The sequence below is a fragment of the Teleopsis dalmanni genome, chromosome X (assembly GCF_002237135.1).
Source record: "Teleopsis dalmanni isolate 2A chromosome X, ASM223713v2, whole genome shotgun sequence".
Taxonomy (NCBI): domain Eukaryota; kingdom Metazoa; phylum Arthropoda; class Insecta; order Diptera; family Diopsidae; genus Teleopsis; species Teleopsis dalmanni.
The window spans coordinates 43,209,000-43,225,543 of record NC_051848.1 but is presented as its reverse complement, the minus strand read 5'-3'; the positions used below and the strand labels follow the sequence as shown (position 1 = coordinate 43,225,543).

Sequence of the window (16,544 nt, the reverse complement as noted above, 5' to 3'; positions counted from 1 at the left end):
CGAGATTTCGACGTAATTAACTATGATTACAATTTTTTTTATATATATAAATATTTTAAAATTACATATTAGATTATATTTCAATAAGTACGTAACTATATATTTTGTTTTTGTTTTTGTTTTTGTTTTTGTAAGTTTTATGATTTATGTTATATATTTTAAGTCTTTAAATTTGCATGTATTGTAGTTGAATATCTGAAATATGTATGTATGTACAGTTTAGACCACTGAATTCTGGCATAGTTGAATTAAATACGTACAATACTCGCAGCAGACAATGCCTGAAGGTAAATTTTAAAATTATTTTAAAATTTTATGTCTTAAGTAATTTAATTTTTTATTTTTTAATATTTTTTTTTTATAATTTTTTTTTTTTTGGTTTTATTTTCTTACTGTTTGAAGCTGGAGGTGATTGCTTACTTAATATGTATTTTGTTATATTTACATAAATGTTTTCAATTTTCGTGAATAACCATTCTGTTTATATGAGTTTACTATCGATTAAAAGCACAGATTTAATATATTATTTATAGCGCAAATCTAACCATTAAATTTGTTTATAGTTTTTATATAATTATTTACGTATGTTTTTAATAAAACAAAGCAAGTATTTCTCATTCATATTAAAATTTAATTTAATGAGCGACAAACTTAGCAAAAAAATGTATAAAATTCTCTAAAATCTATAATAAATGCTTAGCCTATGCGATATATATAATTATTATGTACACAATTTTTTTTATTATTTATTCATAATGTTTATAGTACTTTGTATTTGAAATTAATTAGTTTTTTAATATGCATTCATATTCAACTGGGTTATTTTTATGTTCAGTAGCATCTTCGCAAATTACACAATTTAAATAAAATATTTTTTCAAAATATTTTCATAAGTATTTCGTATACTACAAATTTCTACTATAAGTTTAAGTTTTGTTCTTTAAGTATTTACTTAATTTTTTTTTTTTTTTGTTTATTCTGTTACATTTTATTAATAATTTTTTTGTTTTATTTACTGTTAAGCTGTCTTGATTGCACTTTGAGATCATGTAAAACTTGCTAAATACCTTTTATTCTTACCCTCGATTTTCTATTTAATATTAATGTATATCTTTATGTATATTTAATGCATATAAAAGATAACGTTTCACTATTACTTACTACCAAAGCTAATAATTAAATTTTGCCGTCGGAAAATCACAATATTTTTTTAAAATAATCACTTCTTTAATAACAATTTTTTTTGTAATTATTTTTTAGCTTACAACTCTTTTAGAAAGAGCACAGGGAGTTCAAATTATTGTTAACAAATTAAAACAAAATTCAAAAAAAAAAAACAAATAACGGGTGCCTTGCCTTAATTCGCACTGCCAAATAGTACAGAATTTTTGTAGTATGCCTGTTGTCTATCTGGTAGAGGACTTTTGACATCTCGCTCGGCATTGGCAGCACGCGATTTACGCTCCATTTCGATTTCTTGAGCGAGCGATTCTAAAATAAGAAGAAATTTACTAAAATAAAAGACGTATGCCTTTCTTAGTTTATTTTGCATTAAAAATTACAATTATTTTCATATTGTAAAATCTAGTTTTCTGCTATTTTTATTTACAACAAAATGGCTCATATCGAATAGACTTTCTTCATATTCCATTACTTCCAGAAGAAGAACTGATCTTTTTTTTTTTGTTTTCTTTTTTGAGGAATCTTTTGCTCTTTTATATAATTCTTATACAATATTATTACTAATATTTTTATTTGATAGTATGAAACACCTCAGTAATATATGGAGCTAAGTTAAAGAAAATTCCCTTGCCACACAACTTTAATTATGAAAGTGGAAAAATGTAAGGACCCCACCACTGTACTTCATATCATATTACCATATTATCATATCATATTACTGAAATGCATGAAAAAAATATCTGTGACATGCTATTTTAAATAAAATATATATTATAGGAAAGGAGACATTGTTAGTTTATTGAATGTGAAAAACAAGTGCATTTCAAAATTTCTAATATTTTCTATATCTATTTTTCTATACCATGCTATTTCAAAGAAGAATACATCATGCTATAGGTTTATAAGTTGAGACATAGCAATGCAACTTGAAATTATTCGAACACTAACAGAAATTACCAGAACCATGCAAAAGATCTTTCTATAATTTCATATATTAAAAAATGAACTTATTCTACTAAAAGAGTTAAAGTTAATTTATTAAAAATAAGTAAAGAATACATTTTATTGGATTATTGGAACACCACCAGTGCTAACTATAACCTTTCTAAAGATTTATTTATTATTTATAAAGAAACTTTTATTCTTTCATTGAGTGTGAACATGAAATATCTAAAAATCATTGGATCACCTCTAAAACTAACTAGAACCTGTGTGAAGATTTAAGTATGATTCTATTTAATGTATGTTTAGAAAATCATACAAATTATTTAAAAAAAGTTACTATTAGAATACTAAATTTAAAATAGTTTCACAACTTGAAATCCTTGAAACATATTTGAAACTAACCAGAACCTTTCTGAAGTTCTACTTATACTCATATGTTTAAACAGTTATATATATTATATCAAATAAATTATTATTAGTTTGTTAAATTCTCAATAAGTATCACAATAGAACCAATAGATTAACGTATATCTATTATCATGCTGTTATATATTATCACACATATTATATCAAATGAGATATTGTTAGTCTATGAAAGTCATTGGAATGCCAACAAAATAAAACAGGAGATATCTTTTCATAACGCAATCCCAACAAAGACAGTTCACTCTTTTATGCTTGTTCAATCGTATTAGGTTAATTTGAGGCTGCGAAGCTCAAGCCTGTACCTCACTTGTCTCCTAAACATCAGATTCTCTGCCAATAATAGGTTAAAATTAAAAAAATTAGGATTTATGAGAGTTAATGGAGAGTTTATTTTAAAAGACCCTTTAGGAATAAATGAGCTTCTTTCTTCTAGACATCCTTTCCCAAATTTTCCACTCTTCTTTTCAGTTAAACCAAAATTAACCTAAAACCGTTGATATAGGGTCCAAAAAATTTATATATATCATTTTTGTCGCACAATGTTGTTAAACATAATATTTATTTATTTTTTTTGTTTTTCTTGTTTTTTTTTTGATGCTAATGGGTCTTTGTTTATTAAGTGAGTGAACGTAAAAGTGAACATATTATAAAAAAAATTAACACAGTGTGGTGGTAATTTTAAATATTTCTTGAAATATTTTTTGAGTTTATTCTCAGAGCGGATTCTATTAACAACTGATCATCGGATCAATGATCAGTACATTTCAAAATTTGCTATTTGAGAGAGATATAATTGTGTTACCGGCAGACGACTACACCAATTGTTCTCCTGAGTTGATAGCCAAAAAGAATATATAATGAAACTGAATTATTATATACTAAAATAAAAAGGAACTTTACACTATAAAAAATATAGGTATATAGAGTCGCTAACAGTTTTGGGACCACAGTTCTAACTATGTTATTATTCTAACTAGTTTTAGTAAAGTTTAGTGTTATCAATTTGCTGAAAATTTAAGTACTATTATTTAGCTTATAACTCTTTGTTTAAACAAAAAAAAAAACAATTCTTCTCAAAAAAAAAAGAGTACTCTATCTCAGTACTCTATGAGCGAAACACTATTTTCCTTATTATAATATATGGGGAACTTAAATTAATTAATATTACAAGGTATTGAATTTTTATAGAGCACAACTTTATAATTAATAGTATAAAAAATATACAATTAATTTTAATAATAATATTTATATTGTATTATATTATATTATATATTTATATTGAAATTTATATATTATATATAATAGAATTATTATTTCATCTTTAATGTAATTGTTTTGATATTAAACTGCAAAATTCATTATTTGTTTTATTTTTTATAGCATTTATCAAAGTTATCAAACTACTATTTGATATAAATTCATTTGTTAATTTATTTAATTTTTATACTTTGAGCCATGTTTGTAAATAAAATATTTTTAACTAGATTTTACCCGCGGCTATGCACGCGTTCTTTATTTTTCTTTTCAATTTCATTTCGTTTTAAGAGTTAGGCATGACAATTGCTGCTCCTCCCATTCACTTGAACCAATTCTTTCGAAGCTCAAATATTGTATATATACAAACAGCTTAAATCTACTCCAGAGTGAATGAACAATTTTCAAACTAAAACTGAATTTTCATAAATTTAAACTGAATTTTTGATAGCAGACACCATGACCTGGCTTAAACGAAAATTATTTTAAATGTCTAACAAAATACATTCAATTTATTGAGTATTTCAAATGAATCTTGTCTTATTCATTATTGCAGTAAATTTGCAGAGCGAACGAACGAAAGAACATAAACCCTCAAATGCACATATATCATTATATACGTATATACCATATATATAAAATAAGTCTTATATTATAAAAATATTAGAAGTTAGAAGTTATGTACTAAGCATACAGAAGAGATCATGTATACTATCTATGCTAATTCACTATAAAGAGTGACTGGATAAGTGTCGAAGACTCGTAGGACTTGCAGTGTCGCAGGACTTGCAATGTCGGACGTTCACCTTTCAAAACTTCGACTTTTCGTTATAAAAACTAATTTCTTAACACTTCGCATGTGTTTAATATATTGTATTAAAGTAAAAAATATTTCTGAAATCCCCGATTCTTATATCTTTTACGTGAGGTTTTATTAAATGTTTTTTGAGTTGATCGTTACGGACATAAACCAATTTAACCAATGCATACACATAACTCCTAAACTGCAAGTTTTTACACTTCAGTACATTTTGTCTTTGTGTACAAATTTAATTTTTTTTTTAATTAATTTTATTAATTATACAATTCATTATTAATTTGTTTTTAATTTTCATTATCTCTCATAATTCTTTTACTTTGTTTTTTTCTTTTTTTTTTTAAACAAAGTTTTCTTTCAACTTTTCGTTTAATTTAGTTTAAAAACTTACCGGAATAATTTTGCCAGAAGGCACCGGTAGCCATCAAATCGATGCCTGGATAATTCCATGGCGCTTTTCCATTGCTAGCAGCTGCTGCTGCCGCCGCTGCTGCAGCTGCCGCCAGACTACCCTCTGCTTGTGTTGTGGGTGTGATATTTAGTGTTGCGTTATTCTCACGATCGCTGCTGCGTTCGCGATCACAATGTTCACGTTCTAAACGTTCCAAACGTTCGGCGCAACGTTCCAGGCGATCAGCACTGCGTCGATCCATTTGACTGTCGTGATCTGTGAGTGGTTCACGCTTAAAGTTTGGACTTTCGGAACGTTGACGTAAGTGGCGTTGATGTTGCTGTTGCTGATGCTGTTGTTGCTGCAGCTGTTGTTGTTGGAGTTGGTGTAGTTGTGTTTGTACGCAGCCATCGTTGGAGTTTAAGGATTTCTCAGACTTTTCACTCAATTTGCAATCGTTATCTATGGGGGTAGAGGGAAAGCAGAGGGAGCTGTTTGTTAAAGGAAGTTATTTTAGAAAACTGTCTGGTACACGTTTCAATAGAAGTGTAGGGGAAGTGGTGTATTGAATTTTTATGCAATAATTTATATATATATATATTCTGTTAAACTAGATATAGCAGTATTCGTATATACTTTTTTTTTGTTAATTTTTTTGCCTTAAATTCGAAATCAATTGTAATTTGGTTATATCAATTATATTTTTTTTTTGGTTTTTTTTTTTTTTTGAATGGGAAAATTTGCAAAAACTAAAAATTGACTTAATCTAATGAAATGATTTACAAAATTTTATTTTGTTTAGTTTTAAAACAAAATTAACCTTGTTCGTTTTTACGTGAGGCTTCCGTGCTGCCGTTTTTACACTGCATTGAATCACCCGTACTGTTGTTGCTGCGACCTTCATCGGCACTACCAGCAACGCCGCCGCCGCCGCCAACCACATTGATTGATGAATGCATAGAGCTCTTACGTTTACTGCCGTCCATTTGTTGCTGGTAGCGCATGCGCATTTTGCGTTCACGCCGGTACCGCTTCTGGTACAAAACTGCAAAGAAAGAATTTTTTTTTTTTTGAATATGTATAGAAGAAACGTGCTTACAATGCATATAAACGTGAACAATAAAAATAATTACGAATTGAAATTCAATATGCGAAGGCTTTGCATGTGTAACGCATTTGTCCTACAGAGACAAACTCGCACATCAAAAGCAAAACAACGGCGAATGTATCTGCAAGATATCAAATTCGATCACATTTCAATTCAATCATTCAACATCGTTTTGCAAAGCATTCAACTGCGAATCCGTTTTGCGTGTGGCCACCTTTTTTCAATTATTATTAATCCTGACTTATACCGGGCAAATTGGCAAATCGTAGAAATTCGAGTTTCTACGTACAGTCAAATCGAATTAAGGCGAATGAGTCCATGAGTGTTTATTGGTGAAATGAAGTGCGAAAAATGTACATGAAGTACGTTCAGAGTTCAAGACACGGAGCTGTGTTGGTGTCGAAATTTTTAAAAAGTTCGCACACAAAAATTTAAAGCGATTGAGAATTGAAGTGACAGAAAAGGTACATTTAACAAATACAAATAAATTAATTGATGTTTTTATTTATTCATGAAAAACCAAATAAGTTCAAAGATGAAGAAGGCAAGGTTTTTGTCAGAAGTGGATTAAAGCAATGAACTAGATCTTAACTAAACATATTGCAAGTACTAAAAAAATAAAATTTTTACAACTCTATTAGCGAAATATTACTTGATTTAAACTATATTCTATATATTCAAATATATTTTTTTTATACAGTGAAACTTCCCTTAACAGATACCTCCCTTGCACGGAGGTTACCTTAAACGGACCAAAACCAACATTTTTTTTGCATTTTTCAAACAAACTCTCTTAAGCGGATCCTCACTTATATATATATTTATATATATGTATTGTTATATAATAATATATATTGTTCAGTATATATAATATACTATAATAAATGGAAAATATTTTAAATAGGTTTAAAAGGCTAACGTAACTCCAAAATTTTCACACTCCCAAATTATTTATGGAATATTTCTGTTTCAATTGAGTCATAATTCCTTAGCAACGGATTTTTTTCTTACTAACATAATGAGTATAGTTTTTACTTGGAGGTAGTTTCTTCAACAAACTAAAACATTGCATCGGGACAACCCACATAAAACTGTTGAAAAGCCATTGCATCTGCAAAAACTCAATGTGTGCTATAGCATATGATCTGGAGATATGATAAGCTTGTATTTTTCTGAAAATGAGTACAGTTAAAATGACAAGCTGTCAATTCTAAAGACTATAGTCACACAATTATTAATTATTTTTTAATCTGAAATTGAAGATATGGAAGGTATGGGAATGAAGCACCATATGTTGGGTCAAAAACCACACAATACGTCCTTGTTTTGGTTTTGTTGCTTGAGAAATTATCCGGTAGTATATTTTAATGATTTAATGAGGTGAATTGGTCACAAATGCTGTAAAATTTGTGACCATTAAATTTTTTTATGTGGAGTTTTGCAACACATGCTGATAGTGCTCAAACATTCGATCCTCTGGAATTGGCATTTAGTATCGAACAATATTTTTTAGATAATATTTCATAATATTTATTTTTAGAACAGAAAAAAAAATTCCATATAAATTCTTTGCTCTCAATTTTACCATTTGTTTTTAATAATTTATTTAAAAATAATTGAATTAAATATGAGATTTAAAATTAAAATATAGTAAATAAAATACGAAGCAGAAAGGTATTCTTTAAGCAAAAACTGAATTCATCAAATTTAAGTTATTTTTTTTTTATTTCTTTATATCTTTTACTTCGTTGATCACTCCTAAAACTAATACGCCCTGACACACCTAAACGCCATGTGCACTCAAGTGTTACCGAACCAATTTTGTGTAGGCTTTTTTCACTTAAATAATATCTTTATTTAATATTTTTATTATTTTTTGCTCAAATGGTTTTAATTTCCCTATATTTGGAAAGAAATAAATTTTGGGTTCTTCCTCAATGTATTTCCATTATTTTAATTCATCTTACAAGTACTGTATTTTCTATTATTATTTTAAAGATTTTATTTTTAAATTTTTAGCTTTTTTTTATTAAATAAATACCTAATATAATTACTTCAAAATATAATTAAGTATAGAAAAAAAATCCTATTACATTATTTATTATATTGAGATTGTTTACAGACGACGAATCTTAAAGAAAGGGTTTCACAATAATAAATGTACGAAAAATGTTTTGAATTAAGCATCCCTGTTGTATGATAAAATATATAATTAAAATAATTATTTAACAATTAAAAATAATAAAAAAAATTAATATAATTAATTAATTTAATTATTCTACAGCTGGTTTATAAATTCGTTCTTATATAAACACAGCAAGTGAATTTGTTAATAAATCTTTCACAGCAATTTAATAAAACTCCAGAAAAATGTGCGAACATAAAAGTCAAGCACGGCTTTGGGTTAGTTAGTTAAGGAGCGCTGACTCTGAGCTTTAAATTTGGCAGGACACGAGTTCCATTGCTGTTACTTGCAGTCTTAAAAATATATTTACGAAGAAATAAATACAAGAAATAATTCCAAGATCACTGATAATGAATATTTGGCAATACTAGAAACAGCTGTATGGTGAGCCAAAAATTTAATTAATTAAACTAATATAAAATGAATTTTTGTTGTTGTGATTCATTACTGTTCTAAAAACCTCTTTATGAAATAATTACTTAGTAAATATGTTGGGTTGCTTTATGTCTTTATTGGAACAGATATATATTCCTGCTCTTTTTTATTGGATTAGAGATGATATATTTTATTATCGTTCATATAAATCTGAAGTAAAAAGAACGTTTGATACGTGCATACCACAAATCAAAAAAAAAAAAAATAAGTAAAAGTAATTGAGTAAAAAAATGAATAAAAATATCTAAAATTTTATTTAAAACTTTAGGAAATGATAAAAATGCGAAAGATGTTATATTGTTAATAAGATTTCTGAAACAGCAGGTGTTAATATTAATTTATATTATTATATTTTTTTTTAATTTTATTTATTTTTTTTATTTTATTTTATTGTATTTTATTTTATTTAATTTTTTTGCCGAGGTTTCGAACAGTAGTGATTCCGCAAAAAATGCAATTAATTAAAAATAAATAAAAATTGTGTTGTTACAACTCATTACAGTTCGAAACCTTTTTAATTAATACAATAGTTTCTACTAAGTAAAATAGTCACTTTTACCAACGTTAAAATCAACTTTAATTTTTTTATTTTGCATTTTATTTAACTTCAATAAATACATCAAAACTTCCTTATAACAATTTTGACTTATTTCTTTTGTTTATTCATTAGTACCCAGGGCTTAGACAAAGCCGTACTCAAACCGTACTCCTATAAAAACATTCTTAAATTCTCAAAAGATATTTTAAACTTGCTAAAGGGTTTCATTACGAATCTTTATTTCATGATCTGAAATATCACCTTCATACTCCACGATTATCTGATAATTCGGAATATAGATGATGTCTCGAAAATGGGGAAACAATTATGCATATCATATGTGACTGTCCAGCTTTAATAACGCACAGAAGAAACTTATTTTATATGAAATTTCTGTCACTAGAACAGATTAAGAGTTCTTCTCCAGATTTATTTAATTTATTTGTGAGTTAACATTAAAATTAATTTTAAAGTTTACTAAGAATAAGGACCTGGACTGCTAGGTTCTTTGTCCGCTCTCTAGATTTAGTTTTGGGTGTTGTTCATAAAACTTTAAAGGGGAATGAGTAATTAAAAGTGAATTTGGTATAATAGGACACTTCTGACAGCAGTACCGGTTGTTGGGCAATTTCACATAGTACTCATACATACTAGAAAATTTGTGTATTACTGTTGAAAAAAGCTATAGTTATCAATCTTCAAAATGAAATCACAGGAATACGGTGCGTGATAGAAGAAAAATTCTTCAACCAGATATATTTGTAAGATGATAATACCATCAAATTCCCTAAACCGATTTATGCTATTAAGTAATTTAATGGACTAAAAATTAGTAAAGAGTTTAAATTGTTTGAATTAAACTCTTTTGAGATATTGACGGAGATATCGGTGTGCTTATTTTTTTTGGTTAAATAAATTTCGGGTTGTTAAGAGAAAGCAATATTGAAAATACATCTTTTCTTCCTTCAAATTTTTTTTTTTTTTGTTTCCTGATCAAAGTATCATTTTCCGCTTAAGTTTTGAATAAGAATGGAAAGGTGCTATATACTAATTTGAAATAATGAAATAATTTTAATTATTTTAATTATTATTAATTATTTTTCTCAAGTATTAATATTCTTAAAATTTATTCAATTTCAAAGCCTTATTTACCTTGACTCAATAATTCTCACACTTTAGTCTGTACTAATTTGTTCACAATCTCCTACTGACTTATACTTTTATGACAGTCGTATTTTCAATGTCTTTAAATTACGAATCAAAAAAGTTATTAACAAAATGAAATGTAGATACTTAAGAAGAATTAAATCATTTTAAATAACCATGGCAATACGGCGCATATCAGATAGGTATATCTGTCTGCAATAGAATGCGGCCGGATTGTCTCGAGGCATGCTTCAGTTCTCTTATTGCAACTTTGTCAATCATTCGAGTGTAACTAAATAATGAAATGATATTAAATTAATTTGAACTGTGATTTCTGTTGAAAACGGAATACTTGAAGGACAATTTTTTTGCTTCTTATTATTATTGTTATTATGCTGAATTTATCTTTCTGAATCTTGCTAAAGGGGAACCCTTTATGGGATATCAGGTGTCATCGTCATTTTAGTCACTTTGCATTAAGAGCACTTCAATGGAGCTCGTTTGCGTTTGATATTTTTTTTTTTTGTAACAAATATAAAATTTTAAAAACACAATAATTTAATCAAAAAATTTATCTTTACACTGTAAAAAATAAATAATTTTCAATATTATGTTATTAACATAACTGTATTTATACAAAAACAAAAAAACATTATGGACGAACCTGACATTTCGTGTATGAAATCACATTCGCATAGTACGTAAAATTTTGAATGGATTTACGTAAAAAAATTCCTATGTATGTTCAATAAATAGGATTTAGTAACAAAAAAATAAATATAAATAAAAATATATACAATAAAAAAATTTGTCATATATCATTTTTACCCTAACTACTAAAGTTTAGGATGAGTCCGTGTAAATATATAAGGTTTTTTTGTTGTAAAGTGCATTGACAATTTTGGGAAGTGATTCCTTGATACAAAAACAGAAAAAAATCTCAGGAAAGGTACCGTTAATTTTCAACTCAATATTTTTGAACTTATAGAGTATCAAAGCAAAATAACTTTAATATCTAATCTTTAATATCTAACTTCTTTATCTTATCCAGTGTTCGCCAAATATATTTCGGGAAATGATTCTTTATTTAAAAAAATTAAAAAAACATGGGAGACATAGGGTTATTAATTCTCAAAATATTTTGATTTATAAAAAAAATGGAAAGAAGAAACTAAATAAAAAAAGAGATTTTGTCATAAAAACATCTTGAACACATTATCAAGTATTCAACGAGATAGGGTTAGTTTTCAATGATTTCCGACTTATAGTGAATCAAAAGAATTAACTCAATAAAAAAAGAACATTTAGTCCTAAAACCTCTTTATCTTAACAAGTGTTCACCAAATAAATTAAGCTTAAGATATAAGATTAGGATTAAGATAAATAAGTCAAACTAACCTCTCAGTTTGCGTTCATCGACCAGTTGCCTTTCCAATGAGTCTTTGACTTCACGCTCTCTCAGAACGTCCATTTTAAGTTCAGCTGTAAGATACATTTAAAAAAAAAAATACAAAACAAAATTTATTAAAAATTTCAATTAGCAGCAAAATTAATGTTAAATATAAGAAAAATTAATATAATAAATATTCCATTTCAAATCTTTCAATTTTAGATAATAAAATCAAATTTTTCCTTTAAAAGATTGCTTTGATTTACCTTTTTCGTAGCTGATTTGCCGCTCCTGTTGGCGAGCATTATCGGCAGCAACCTTAAGAAGACTTTGAATGTTGCGCAATAATGTTTCGGTTGACGAAGGTGCACCACCATGTGGATCCATGGCAAGTGGACCAAGCCCTAAGCCACCAGCAAGTGCTGCGGCTGCAGTCGCATCATTTGCAGCTAAAATGGAAGCTTCATTTGGTGTCAAGGCGCCCGCTGTTGGACCATTTGGCAATGCCGAATTTGTACCGGGGCCGCCGCCACCATTGGCTACCGCAGCAGCGGCAGCTAATGTTGAATAATTAAGTGCACGTTGATGCTGCTGTAATGCGGCCACTGCAGCGGCATTGTGCGTTGGTACAGGTGATTGCTGAAGACCACTGTGAGCATTGTTGTCGCGTTCACTGACACCGCTATTACCGCTACCGCGATGTTCGCCGACGGTATTTGTGCCGCCATGATGATGTAGATGACGCTGTGATGCAGTTGAAAGATTATCACGTTCGGTGTCACTCAAATCTGTGCAGCAATAAAAGTGCATCGTGTAAACAGAAAAAACAGAAATAAAGATAATGCAATTAAGACAAGCAATTAAGGAAACAAAGTATTGTCAGTTAGCTGTCATATAGGTAACAATTTATTTTCAGTTTGTTGATAAATATTGTTCTTAATAATAATAATAATTTTTGCTTTATTTATTTTCAGGTATTTTGTAATCTCTTTAATCAAAATGTAAACAAACAACACAACAGTTTACTTACCTTCATCATCTTTGCCAATGCGTTCATCGACTTCCGACGCATCGCTGAGATTCTCCTCGTCCTCATCATCAACACCAATTGCTCCACGGCTAACACCACCAACGCTACCTTCTCGCGCCGAATGCATTGGGGAATGCATTTCGCTGCGTTCACTACGATCATCACAAATACTGCCATGATCCGTATTACCTCCGGATTTAGACAAATTCAAAACGGGACTTTGACGATTTGGTGAACCTTTTAGTGGGTTTAGATTAAATGAAAGAGAGAAAAAAAATATGCAATTTTTTTATTACATGTAGGAGAATCTCGTTTGAAATAGGAACTTACAATTACGTGAACTTAGGTCTCTAACTTTTGGATCACTACCAACGCTGCTGCTGATTTGCTGCCGTTCATCCGTGCGTTCTTCACGTAAGCTAATTAAGAACAGGGATATATATATAGAAAACAGTACTTATAGACGAATTTGTATATAATGCATGTAAAAATAGACTTGATTCTTCTAATTTTACTAATTAGTATGTAATGTTAAGCAAATAAAAGTATGGGAATCTCACTAAGTCTTATGAGAACTCATAACTCATTTCATAAGTTTTGGATTTTTTTTTTCTAAAAAAATTAAAATATTTCAGTTCATTGAACTATTTCACTTACCGTTCTAAATGTTTGACAATATCCTCATATGCGGCCCGACAATTTTCCCAAATGCCGGAACGTGCCAGTGCATCCATATTTGCGGCAGACATGCCGCTCTGTGCGGCGGCCTTAAGCATTTGACTATCGGGTCGTGCGTGCAATCCATGAGGTGGCATACCCGGCGACATTAACGCCGAACCAGGATGATGATTCATTTGCATAAATGCCATGTGATTAATGGGAGGAGGATTATAGCCGTTAGCTAAAAGTGGAGATTTCTCTAAACGATTCATATCTAACCAAATATCAAAAGGAAACAAAAACAAAAAAGGATATCAAAAGTCTTATGGGACATGAATTATATTTATTGTTTTTTATTCTGCTTTTATACTTGTCATGTACGATATGTCAACAATACTCTTTCAAAATATCAACTTAACATTCTTAACATTAATATTTAATTTTTCTGTTATATTTGCCCCACTAACACACTTTGATATGTAACGTATTAATACAAAATACATACATACATACACATATTAATTAACTAATCATTTTACTTGCATTAAATAAAATAGTCTGCTCATATACATACATACGTATTTAGTACCAACAAAAACACACGCATAAAGCTATTAGCACAGACAAATTACAAAAACAAAAATGTGCATATAATAATAATTCATGAAAGTAGTAGAAAAAAATAAAAAACATAACTCAAAATAAAAACAAATCATTCGACCGTCTGGCTTTGTGTCTGTGCTGCAGTGTTAAAAAATTCACCTGTATGCAAAAAAAAGTAATAGACCACATGTAGGTTTGTGCCTTTGTGTGGCCAGTCAAAGCTTTTCGTTGTGCCCACAAACATTTTTAGTAATAGTTAACATGCATACGAAACATTGAAGCCAATTTTGTGTGTGTGTGTTTGTGTGTATGTCAGTATGCATTTTAAATTCAAACTGTGTTTACTTTTTTATTTGTAAATTTTTGGTTACAAACTTATATGTTCGTCTGCAAGTATGTGTGTATGTGTGTGTGTACAGCACTGTATGTTTTTATTGACGTTCAGCATTGACAAATGCTGGCGTGAAGTGTTAGAATATGAATTGAGTTTGATTAAATTGTCAAATAGCTATAAATTAAGCAAATAAATGTGTTTTTGTAACGCAAATGGATATGTAAATATGTGTGACTAAAAGTCAATATGGCGTCAATTAACATCGTTTTAACATGAGGTTAATGAATAAAAATACTATTTACTTAGAAGCTCTGCTATTTGATTTTTAATGCATTGTTGTTTTAATGTAAAAATTATTACACATACATAAAAAAATATATGAGCGCTTGTGAGCAGTTATTAGAATTTAAGCCATGTTCGATTTATTGCGGAATCCTAGTTTTAAATAAAGTATAATTTTGTTGTATAAATAAGGGACATAAACTAAACGTAGGAATAGAAATAGCAACGCAGTACTCACATCCAACTGTCAAGATCTATGTTGGCAATATGCTTACCAGAAACAGAAAATGGTGTCGAAAAATATATATTTCGACAACAAAGTCACTGACACTATCAAAATAATACTTAAAAAGTTATAAAATATGAAAAAATCCATATAATAGCTTAATTATATTAACGCAGAATTAATAAAATTTTTAAAACCCTAATCCTATAGGTTAGGTTAGGTTATACTAGCAATCCGAAAAATTCGCTTGCACGTACTGACTGCCCATTGTGCTGCCTTTTAAGAAACTCAAAGGCTTTAAAACCACATTGAATCTTTAACAAAGCCTAAAATGTTCTATAAAGTGAGTTCCTGAAGTTGGTCAAGATCCTAAAAATAGAAGACGTTAATATAAATTGACACATTGCATGCGCTGGGCAGTAACAAAACAGATATGTGACACTTATATCGTCCTTTCTTCAACTATGACACAAATGATTTAAGGAGAGATTTAATCATACAGCATGCTTTCTCAAACGATTGTGAGCCGTCAACAAATCCCACTAATAAATTCTCTAAAAACAGCAGTTCTTTATGTTATCATAATATCATAATATTACCTATTATATTATTATGAGTTAACTTTAAGTATATGAAGTTATAACAAGATAAGATGAAACAAGATAATATAATATTCTATATAAATCGGTAGATGGTAAAAATTTAAGAACTCAGATTTTTAACCCAGCCTCTTAATCTCTCTCCTGATATTCTACATTAGCGTCCCCAATCTGTTCTTTAATCAAAGATATAACAACCATACTCTATAAGTATGGTTGGTTGGTTGCAATGACATGCTAGCAGATATCTTTTTTCTGAGCACAATAATGTTTTACAAGATATATTATAATATATAAAAAGACAAAATCTAAATTCTTCCCATCGAAATTAAATAATTGAATAAATTTTGCGTTCTTACCAATGTACAGTCCGATAAATTGTCAAAAAAGTACTATCAAAAAACCTATTTTTTCTAGAGAACAGAGCTGCGCACATTCACAGAGAATCTGCTTAATTATTTCTTTTTCCTGTAAATTTTCTCAATTTCTCTAATGAATATTTTAAGAAATGCGAGTTTCTCTGCATGGGTTTCTATACACCAGTGACCAGAGAGAACTACAGTAAATTTTGCTGTACCTTTCACGCAGACCCTTTTAATGGGTTTTCAAGACCTGATCTTGTTATATGAGGGTCGATTTAATCAAGAAGTTACACAACTTATATCTTTATTGTCTCCCTGAAAATAACTATCGAAGACAGTCGAAATATCGGAAAATATTTTAATAAAATAATTTGCTTTAAATATAAATAATAAATTGCAGTTTTTTTTATTTTTATTTAAATGAACAATTAGCTATACTATATACTATAAAATATGATATTGCTTATGCAATAACTAGTGTTATATGCAATATAAGTTATAGAAGATGTTCTAAGTGCAATACGCAGTAATAAAATGGATTATTGAAGCTTATTTACTGTTTCAATTTTTTAGGTTTATTTAAAAATTTATTTAAAGTTATAGATTTCAAATAATAAATAAATTTTAATAT

The 16,544-nt window shown here is 28.6% G+C and overlaps 1 protein-coding gene across 4 annotated transcripts in view; it reads right to left on the bottom strand.

Annotated features, from left to right (window-relative positions):
- Nucleotides 1-850: 850 nt before the first annotated feature.
- LOC119688095 (dachshund homolog 1) overlaps nucleotides 851-16,544 on the bottom strand; it is a 54,233-nt gene continuing 38,539 nt past the window's right edge. For 3 of the 4 annotated variants that reach the window (XM_038102737.1, XM_038102738.1, XM_038102739.1), the window contains 8 exons: nucleotides 13,505-13,781; nucleotides 13,178-13,266; nucleotides 12,848-13,084; nucleotides 12,084-12,605; nucleotides 11,826-11,909; nucleotides 5,836-6,060; nucleotides 5,016-5,477; nucleotides 851-1,491 (listed from right to left, as the gene is read on the bottom strand). In XM_038102737.1, coding sequence (XP_037958665.1) covers nucleotides 1,358-1,491; nucleotides 5,016-5,477; nucleotides 5,836-6,060; nucleotides 11,826-11,909; nucleotides 12,084-12,605; nucleotides 12,848-13,084; nucleotides 13,178-13,266; nucleotides 13,505-13,781 — 2,030 coding nt within the window. In that variant the 3' untranslated portion in view covers nucleotides 851-1,357. Of the gene's footprint in view, nucleotides 1,492-5,015; nucleotides 5,507-5,835; nucleotides 6,061-11,825; nucleotides 11,910-12,083; nucleotides 12,606-12,847; nucleotides 13,085-13,177; nucleotides 13,267-13,504; nucleotides 13,782-16,544 lie in introns of those variants that run through there. The other variant, XM_038102740.1, reaches the window with a different exon arrangement.